Source organism: Marmota marmota, unplaced genomic scaffold, assembly GCF_001458135.2.
Source record: "Marmota marmota marmota unplaced genomic scaffold, marMar, whole genome shotgun sequence".
In the NCBI taxonomy this organism is placed as follows: domain Eukaryota; kingdom Metazoa; phylum Chordata; class Mammalia; order Rodentia; family Sciuridae; genus Marmota; species Marmota marmota.
Genome location: NW_026000082.1, coordinates 37,234,165 through 37,243,795, shown reverse-complemented (window position 1 = coordinate 37,243,795; position 9,631 = coordinate 37,234,165). Strand labels below are relative to the sequence as shown.

Genomic DNA, 9,631 nt, shown 5'->3' with positions numbered 1-9,631 from the left:
ACCTGCAGGGGCTCCCGCGCCCCGCGCCCCGCGCCCGCGCTGGCTCCAGCGGCGCCACCTCCCGCGCCCCGCGCGGCGGTCCCTTTAAGAGCTGTCAGCCCACCCGGATCCCGCCCTGTCCACGCCCCCAAGGAAACGTGTCACTTGGGTTACGGGCACTACGGAGACTCCGGGAGGACAAAAGGCCTGTGAAACTTTGAGCGACTGCTCGGAGCTTTTCGAGGGAGGGCGGAAGTGGGCGGCACCACTCCGTGACCCGGCGATGGAGTAGGACCCGCGGCCGCCCAGCGCCCTGGCAGCAGCGCCCGGAGCCGGGCTCCCACCGTCCCAGGTCCCCTCAGGTTTTGCATGAAACGCCCGACTCGGGGACGGCGGCGCCGCCCAGGCTGTGGTTCCGGGACGTCCGGTTGGGATTTGGAAACCAACCCCGGAGCGGGAGGAGCCCAAAGCTACCGCGGGAGTTTCGGCGCCCCGCGGCCGGCGGCTGTCCGCCCCCGCCCCCCGGTGGGGCTTAGAGAGGTTGCCGGAGTTTAAAACCAAAGGCCAGACTTGGGAACGGGGTGCGGAGACGGGGCGGGCGGGGCTCCGTGTAGGACCCTAGCGCCACTGTAAATAAGTAATGGTCCACTGGCGATTAAAACAATTATATATATATGACGTGACATAACGAGGACACCCGAACAAAGAAGCAATAAATGCACAAGTGCACAGCTGTCCCCACCCCACGAAGTCCCTGGGTCTGCCCGCAGAGCCCGAGGCCAGGCCCCAGTGGCCTCCTGCCCTCAGGGGAGCTCGCCCAGCACCCCGGGGCACAAAGACACACCCTCAGAAAACAGCCCCTGCGGTGCCAGGAAATGTGCCCAAAGTCCGTTTTTCAGGCCACAGGAGGCTCAGGTCGGGTAATGAAGGGAATCCTGAGATAATAAACAAGTTTAAAGTTTCATCCCGGCCCCCTGCAGAGTGCAGCATTGGGAAGAGATGAATTCCTCCACTCATAAACACACAGAGCAGCACAAACGAATACTGGAAAATTAAACCTTTAATTACATAACCTCTTTTCAAAAATCACATTCAGAGTGGAGATTTTCCAGGGATGATGGAGTCAGCAGATGGCCACCACAGAAGCTCGGCCCTCATTTCTGTGCAAAAGTCCTCTGCCAGCCTTGAGAAAACTGGGCCCCACCCCTTGCTTTAAGGCAGAAAGCAGTGGCCTGGCGTCCAGGCTGGATGGAGCAAGTGGTTAGACAGCTGGCAACTGCACCCAGAATGAGACCAACTGCGCCCAGAATGAGACTTACGGATCATCCCAAGTAGGTTCCCAGGTGACCTCAGGCACTTGACTCCTGGGCCACTAGATCCACAGTGAAGGGAGCTGTTCATTCCCAAGGCCACTCACTCCTACTTAGGTCTGGCAGGGAGGGCTGAGGCCAAGCAAGTCCCCTGGCCCTCACTTCCCTTCTGCCAGGGACCTACGTGCAGAGCTGGCTGGGAGGCCCTGCTCCTTTAATTTCATTCTCTTGTTCATTTCCCACTCAGGAATCATCCATGCCTGCTCCTACTCCCATACAGGTCCCGGGGCCCCAGATGGCCCAGGGGCTCAGAGTTTACAGCTAGCCTGTGCCACTTTGGAACTGGATTTTCTGTTCAGGACTTGACAGATAAAGTCTCCAGCTTCCAGGAGCTTCTGAAGGTTCACACCCTTCGAGAAACAAATCAGAGGATACAGTAAGTCATGGCCCTCAGGACCCAGGGGAATAGCAGACTAGAGACTGTGATGCTGCAGGGAGAGGTGACGGCAAACAGACTCCTTCCTGATGTGGGCTGCCATCTGGGGTCATCCCTGGGACTGTCCCTCACAATGGCTTGTGGTGCCACCATCAGGAGAGGGACCTCATCTCCAGGGCCTGGCACAGGGCCTGCCTAGTGTATTGAAGTAAGGGCTGTGAGGCGGAGGGGCAGGAACGAATGCCAGCCGACAGGACTCTTTTTTTTTTTAACTTGAAATCCTCTTGCCTCAGTCCTGGAGTGGCTGGATCACAGGTGTGTGCCATGACACCTGGCCCACAGTTGCTCTCATTTGCTGATGTGTACCGTGAGCTCAGCTCATGCTCAGCATTCTACTTGGTTTCCCCCACACACACCAGTGCTGGGGGGCGGGGGGAACGCAGACCTCACACAGGCTAAGCAGGCTGCACTCCCAGCTGAACATTTTCTTTTTTTCTGGTACTGGGGATTAAACCTAGTGATGCTTAACCACTGAGCCACATCCCCAGCCCTTTTTATATTTTATTTAGAGACAGGGTCTTGCTAAGTTGCTCAGCATCTCAATATGTTCAGGAGGCTGGCTTTGAATTTGCAATCCTCCTGCCTCAGCCTCCCGAGCTACAGGATTACAGGTGTGGGCGCTCCACACATTTTCTTAATCCTCACAACAGCCCATTTCTCAGGTTTAGAGAGATGAAAGAATTACATCAGCCTGTGAGGGGCAGGGCTGGTTTTAAAAATTCATCAGATTTCAAAGCGGAGGTTATATGGCACCCAGACCAACACCAAGGGCCCTTACAGCCTTGGCAGAGCCCTGGGGGGCTTATTCTACTGCCCTCCTTTTACAGAGAACTAAACAGAGCTGACTCTGTTCAGGCCAGGATCCTCGCCCCTTCAGGGCTCTCTCCCTGTTCCTTAGGGACTCAGAATGGAACATTGGAGGACATTCTGAGCCCCTAGCCTTCTTGTGGCCCTGCTGGTGGCCTCACCACACTCTGCTACCTCAGAAACAGAACAAAGGTACCCCTAATCCCTGGCCCCTTTGCCTTCTTAACCCCACAAACCCCACTGGCTTCTGTCCTGGGGTTCAGACAGTGCCCGGTCAGTTCAGAGGGTCTGCCACTAGGGGGAAGGGAGGCTTACCGTGTGAATGCCCAAGCCAGTTAGCATGTAGACCAGGTCCTCAGTGGCCAAGTTCCCTGATGCCCCCTGTGCATAGGGACAGCCTCCAAGTCCTGCCACCGAAGAGTCCACGACACTCACACCCATCTGGAAATAAGGATGGGGAAACATGACCGCCTCTGGGCACCAGAGCCCACCAAGCTGCCCTGGCAAGCCTCTCAGTGCTTGTTGCCTGAAATTCTGTCATTCTTTCCTTTGGCTTCTGATTGTGTTAGTGACAATCCCACTGAAAGGCTTCATTCAGTTCCTGGGACAATGTGAGTCTGTCTTCCCTGAGTTTCCTCTCCAGGAGTCTTTCTCCTCCCTTTCACAGTGGATCCTTCTTACCCTGTAGGTCTCAGTCTAAGAGCCACCTCCTCAGAGAGGCCCTCCCAACCTCCCCTTCCGGCTGTGGAGATTTCAGACCCTGGTTGTTTACCGATTGCTTCAACCACACCTGCCCCAGTGCCCCAGGTCAGCTGCTTCCCCCTCTGCTGGGTAAAGGCTCCTTTTCTTCTCCTTTCTCACACCTCCCCCACCCGTCCCCCACCCTCACTCTCAGCCGCTTCCTAGTCACTTGGGAAACCTGCAATCAGAAGAGACACTGAGCTCCAAGCCAAGCCCATCCCTCCACCACTCCAGCCAGCCCAAGCGGGCCCAAGTAGCCCTTCCCTCAGGCTCTGCAACCTGCCCCTCCCTCTGCAGACCTCCTCCCAACCCAACCTATTTCTTTTGCTCCCTTCAAAGCAAAGTGCCTCAAGCTGGGGTCCTGGTAGAGGGCCTGCTTGATTGTGTTGAGTGAAAATCCCACTGAAAGGCTTCATTTGGTAGGAGTAAGGAAGAGGGTTCATCCTCAGCACGCATATAAATAATCCACCGACTAAAAAAAGAAGTAAAGTGCCTCAAAAGAGCTGTCCCTGCTTATTGTCTCCGGCCATTCCCAGGCCATTCCCCTCTGAAATGGGTTTTGCCGTCCTTGCCCCCAGCTCTTCCGTGGAAACAGGTCCAGTCAAGGTCACTGGAATCCTTCATGTAGCTAAAGTCACAGGTCAAGTCTCAGCCCCTGGTTTCCTCCAGCACCTCTGGCCTCTCCCGAGGGCTCAGTCCTGTTTTTGCTGGCCTCTAAAGGATGGAGCCCTCACGGCATGGCCCTCAGATAGCTTCGCCTCTGTGCTGAAGTCTCCAAATGTCTACACCGAGGCCGGAGGCTTGCCCAGCGTGGCCTCTCCACTGGGAGCCTGGGGAGGCCTCACCACTGCCTACCACCTGCTCCTTCCAGGGTTGCTGCCAGAAGTTTCCACCTCCCTGACTGCAGGCTCCCAACTGGCATCTCCTGCTTCTACCACCCTCTGTACAGTCAGTTCACGTCCCTCGCACCCCTTAGCTTCTCAGGTCAGTCAGAAAGGGCCCGACAAGGCCCACTCACCTGGCTTCCTCTCCCCGCTCCCCACTGTCACACTGCTCCCCTGTGCCTCCATGTTCCTGGACAGAAAGTGTACCCCCCTGGAGGTCTTTAACCTACGTTCCTGAACTGGGACACCCCCAACACCGGTATTTATATGGCTAGGCTCACTCCCTGATGTCCCTCAGATCTCCCTCAATGCTGCCTTGGTGAAGGAGGCCTCTCTGTAAACACCTGGTGCTCCCTTGACCTGGTGTATTTTTCTCCATGGCATTTATGGACACCTGGCTGACTATATATTTGTCTACTTATTATCTGTCTCATTCACAGCTGAATCCTCAATGCTGAGAAGAGGGTCTGGCCTCACACCATATTTAGTGTTAGTAGCTGAGGAAGCTGTACTGTCTGTTTGCCTGTCTAACCTTTCACCTCCTTCCCCCTAGGACAGAAGCTCTGAAAAGGCAGAAACCGGGAATCCATTCCTATTGTCCAGTCAGCACTTCACAGAGCGCCGGGAGCACAGAAAGCATGAACACTGAAGTAGTGGATGGAGGAAGGTGGAGGAAGTTACCATAGGTCATGATGCTCAGCTGATTTCCCAGAGATATCTGCAAAAGGTGACTCTGAGGACATCAGATACCAAGAAACAGAAGGCCAGAAAAGCAGGAGTATCCTGAGCATGGTCAGGATGACGTTTTGCCGCAGACCTTCCACACTGGTACAGAAATCCCTTTTCCTGGCCTGGCAGGACGTTGAGAAGAAGCCATTCTTCCTCACCTGCCCGGCCAGGCAACTCACGGGCTTCAGAAGAGCCCAATGGCCCAAGACAGGAGGTCTCACCAAGCTGGGAAGTGGAGGGGACCCCAGAGCCAAAGCCTCAACTTTGACAACCAGGATTCTGGGGAAACAGGCCCAGAAAGTAAGAGAATCATCTGGCTTGGAGACATGAAGCTCCAGGAGGTAACAAGAGAGCTAGAAAGGTGAGGATTGGGGACCACCTTCTCCAGCCCAACCACGCAGGCAGACCAGTGCCGACTGCGAGGCAGCCAGTGTCAGACAGAGATTGTTCCTTCTAGGGGCTACCTGTGGAGAGTCCTACACAGCCAGCCCACCAAAAGCAATCTTCAAGGGAAGATAAGCCCGAGGCCAGTACAACTTCTGGGGAACTCCCCACTCCTCTGAAAAGCCTCTGCCTGTCCCTTTAGCTGCTCCCCCAGCTCAATACCACGGGGTGCCACACGGCCAGGACACGCGAGACCTCCTGAACCCTACTTTAGTCTTTCAGGGCAGCTCTCCCTGGTGGCTGTCCCTCTTCCCTTTAATAAATTGCTTAATTCCTCATGTCCTTTAAGCCTTCTCAGGCCTCGCCAAATCCGACTTCCTCAGCTGGGCCAGGGGCCCTCTTGGCTTCCTCGCCCTGCGCTCCCTTCCTGGTGTCTGTCATAATGCAGCAGGGTTGTGTCCTAACTCCCTCGACTGTCTCCTCAGTACGCACATGTGGGCACTTTCAGGGCAGGGGCACTGTCTTTGCCCACCACTGCCAGCGCTGGACCTGGCACTCTGGCATCAGTGGTTGTTTGCTGAAAGAATAAATGAAACCAAACAGTCCTCCCCATGCCCTCTGGGAGAATGGGTACCTGCCTTTGATTACCTGCAGGGCCATCAAGGTGTTGGCCAGGGCCTGGCCATAGGTGTCATGGCAGTGGACAGCCAGGGCAGCCACAGGTACCTCGTGCATGACAGCAGACAGCATGTCTTTCATGATCCCTGGGGTGCCCACGCCGATTGTGTCCCCCAGGGAAATCTCATAGCAGCCCATTGAGTACAACTTCTTGGCAACCTGGGGAAGCAAGCAGGCATATGGAGGACCCCAAGTCCCACCAGCCAGGGGTCCCAGGGATCCTTTGTGCAGACAGGTCACCTCCATGGCTAGGCACTAATTTCCTACTGGGTCCTAAGCTCCTGACAACTTCCAGTGGGCATGGCGAGCCGTGGGCTGCTGACCAGGAGGCTGAGGCTCCAGAGCTGAGGCTCTAGGAGCAGGGCCTCCCCCCTGTGATTTCCTCCCACTTGAGTTCTTCTCACCATGTCAGACCTAGATGCTGGACTCAGGAAAACTGATTCGTGTAGTTTTATCCTTGGTAGTAAGATCTGTGGGATCCTGGGTCTGAGATACTAGTTATAGATCTTCCAGGAAATAAACAACTATTTAACTTTTGAGAAGCCCATATGAGAACCCCTAAAGAGGCTGCAAAGCTGGATGGCACCTGCCTCTCTTGAGGACAGGGTGAGGAAGGGTGTGGTGGGGCAAGAGACAGGTGATGCTCACCAGTGACTGCTAGGTAAAGACACCCTCCCCCTCCCCCTGCACCTGGTGCACACAGGGAGACAGGAGCTGTGGCTGGACGGCTCTCTGGAGTCACATGATGCCTGATGAACTCCTCATTCCCTGCTCACTAGTTGTGTGCCCTGGCCAGGGCTTTACTCTTCTCAGCTTCATAGGTGGTGGCTCTCTGTGGGGCTACAGTGACGGCCAGAGGCAGTGGGAGGCTAAAGCAGGGGCCCCAGCGGCCACTGTCAATGAGAAGCGGCTACTGTTACCTCCTCCTATCTGGATGTCACATGGTATGGGGCAAGAATAAGGGGCTTGTAGGAAGACAAAATGTCTGAGACCTGATTTCACTACCTGGGTGGCAAGTCCTTTAGTCGGTTCCCTCAACTGAAAAAAGGAAAGATAACAAACTGCAGAGGAATTTTGTGGCTGAAATGACATAAGCTCTTGGGCTGCTCAAATTCCATTCCCACCCCAGTCCTCCTCTTGGTTACTATTCAGAGGACGTCAGGGTGTGGCCTCTCGCCTACTACAAGGAAACTAGGGACTCCTGTGAGCCCCCCCCCAAGCTGTCACCTCAACAATCACCTGTCCACTGACTGGGCGGAACTGAAGGCTTCAGGCTGGGCAGGGGCGCCGCTAGAGGGGCTCCAGGGAGCAGGGACAGGCCGCGCCTGCAGTGGGTAAGTGTGGCAGCCGGGTGAATGAATGAAGGCAGGGACCTAGCAGCAAAGGGTGGCAAGGGGTACCCATGTGCTCAGGAACAGGTGAGGTGGGCAACCCTAATACCACCCCCCACCCCCCGCCACACACACCTCAGCTACTTTAGCCGGGGGGATCTTCCCTTCATAGGGGCATCCAAGCACACAGGAGACGTACCTGTGGAAGACAGGGGAAGAAGGACATCAGTGCCCCTGAGCTCTTCAGCCAGCAGGGCAGAGGTGGATGGCTGTGTGACACTCATCCCTGGCCTATAATCAAAACCTGCCTGGGTGGAAGGCTGATCCAGAGGCGGAGTGGAAGGAAGGAGCGTGGCCTAGTGCCAGGAGGGGGCAGTAGAGAGCCGCTGTGGGAGGGCTGGGAAGCCCAGGTCTGGGAAGCAGGGCTGGCAGGGGCTTCTGCAGGGGCAGAAGTGGCTGAGGATCTATTGGGGGGGGGGGGGGGCAGAGGGCACTGAGCNGGGGGGGGGGGGAGCAGAGGGCACTGAGCAGCCCCTTGGTGTTTGGAGGGGCGGAAAAGCAGAACCATGTGCCAAAGTTGCTCAGCCAGTACTCAGGAGACCAGGACCGGATGAACTAAAGGCCAGAGCAGGAGCTGGATGTGAGTCAGACCAGCCTGGGCTGGCCTCAGGGGCAAGGGATTAGCTGCTCCAGTGTGTCACCACCTTCCTTCATTCATTTATTCTACTGAGGTGACTACCATGTGTCAGGCACATGAGCGAGACCCCCGAGGTCCTCATACCCCTGGAGCTTGTTTCAGGACGGCGAGAGCCAACAGAACGGCAATCCAATAAGTGGCAGAGAGCCTCATGAAGCACCGCGCTAAGACGGAAACAGGAAGTGCGACAGGAGCCACTAGAGAAGGCCAATAGTGGCAAGGGTGGCCCAGGAGGACCTCCTCAAGGCTGTGACGTTGGAGCTGAGAGAAGGGGAGGGTCTGTGGGAAGAACATTCCAGAGACAGGAGCCAGCAGGATGAAAACAGAACAGCGGAGGCACAGAGAGCAGAGGCACAGGCGGTGGAGACGAGGTCGGAGACGGGCACGGGCATCTTGGGTCCTGCAGGCTGTCTGAGGAGCTCAGTTTTGGGTGTTGACACTTTCTATTCCCACCCACCCTGTTGGGGCCGAGATGCCTTTGAGACCTTTAGAATGGAGACCTTTAGGGGCTGGGGATGTGGCTCAAGTGGTAGCGCGCTCGCCTGGCATGCGTGCGGCCCGGGTTCGATCCTCAGCACCACATACAAACAAAGATGTTGTGTCTGCTGAAAACTAAACAATAAACATTAAAAAATTCTCTCTCTCTCTCTCTCTCCCCCTCCCTCTCCTCTCTCTCTTTAAAAAAAAAAAAAAAAAGAATGGAGACCTTTAGAATAGCCCCCTGAGTTGCTAGTTTATTATACCTCATATTAGGAGGTATAATAAACGGTTGCTGGATTGATAATTTCAGGCTCTAAGATCTTTCACTTTTCCATTTTAATTCTCCCACTTCTTCTCCAAATACTGCTGAGCAAGGAAATGTTAAAAGAGCCACTAAGAAGAGCACAAGCCGGGGAGTCAGGCAATGTGACTGAGGCCCTGCGTCCTTGCCATCCATCCACCTGTCGGTTACTGAGTGCCATCTGTGTGCCAGGCCTGTGCTGTGAGGGCAGGGCAGGTCAGGGACTGAGGGAGACGTGGCTTGCCCTAGAAGAGAGCACAGTCCATGGGACTGGGGCAGCACAGGATTCACAAGCAGTTTAATGCTAGGCTGCAGGACATTCAGGGTACTGTGGGACCTGCAGCATGGCCACTGATTCCCAGTGAGGGTCAGGAAAAGCTTCTCAGAGAACCTAGCATCCACAGATGACTGGAATAGGAGTCAGGCCACGAAAAGTAGGGGAAAGAGTGTTCTGAGTCTATGCAAAGGCCCAGAGGCGAGAGAGTGGACAGTGGCAGATGGGAAGAAGTCCCAGGTGGAATGGAGATGGTGCACAGAAGACTCGGGCCAGAAAGAAGTGGTGAACAATAAGGCTGCAGAGTGGCAGGGCTGAACCACAATGAAGTCTGAACTCAGCCAGGCGCAAAGGCCCATGTCTGATATCCCAGCTACTGGGGTTGGGGGTTGGCTGAGGCAGGAGGATAGCAAGTTCAAGGCCAGCCTGGACAATTTGACAAGACCATGTCTCAAATAAATTAAAAAGGACTGGGATGTAGTTCAGTGGTAGAACACTTGCCTAGCACTGGGGGGGGGGGGGAAAACGTCTGAAGGCTGC

General features: G+C 55.5%; 2 protein-coding genes and 1 long non-coding RNA gene across 3 annotated transcripts in view; 1 reads left to right on the top strand and 2 right to left on the bottom strand.

The window, feature by feature from the left end:
- Nucleotides 1-145, bottom strand: part of Gale (UDP-galactose-4-epimerase) — a 5,648-nt gene extending 5,503 nt beyond the window's left edge. Inside the window, exon 1 of the mRNA XM_015485526.2 lies at nucleotides 3-145. The gene's annotated coding sequence lies outside the window, so the exon portion shown is untranslated. The remainder of the gene's footprint in view (nucleotides 1-2) is intronic.
- Nucleotides 146-1,021: 876 nt separating this feature from the next.
- The window catches only part of Hmgcl (3-hydroxy-3-methylglutaryl-CoA lyase), a 14,375-nt gene continuing 5,765 nt past the window's right edge, over nucleotides 1,022-9,631 (bottom strand). The window contains exons 5-7 of the mRNA XM_015485528.2: nucleotides 5,979-6,167; nucleotides 2,908-3,033; nucleotides 1,022-1,699 (exon numbers count right to left, since the gene is read on the bottom strand). Of these exons, the coding sequence (XP_015341014.1) occupies nucleotides 1,598-1,699; nucleotides 2,908-3,033; nucleotides 5,979-6,167 (417 nt within the window). The 3' untranslated portion in view covers nucleotides 1,022-1,597. The remainder of the gene's footprint in view (nucleotides 1,700-2,907; nucleotides 3,034-5,978; nucleotides 6,168-9,631) is intronic.
- Nucleotides 1,588-5,935, top strand: LOC107142133. Its single transcript, XR_001503521.2, has 2 exons — nucleotides 1,588-1,725; nucleotides 4,771-5,935. It is a non-coding gene; the product is annotated as an uncharacterized LOC107142133 (long non-coding RNA).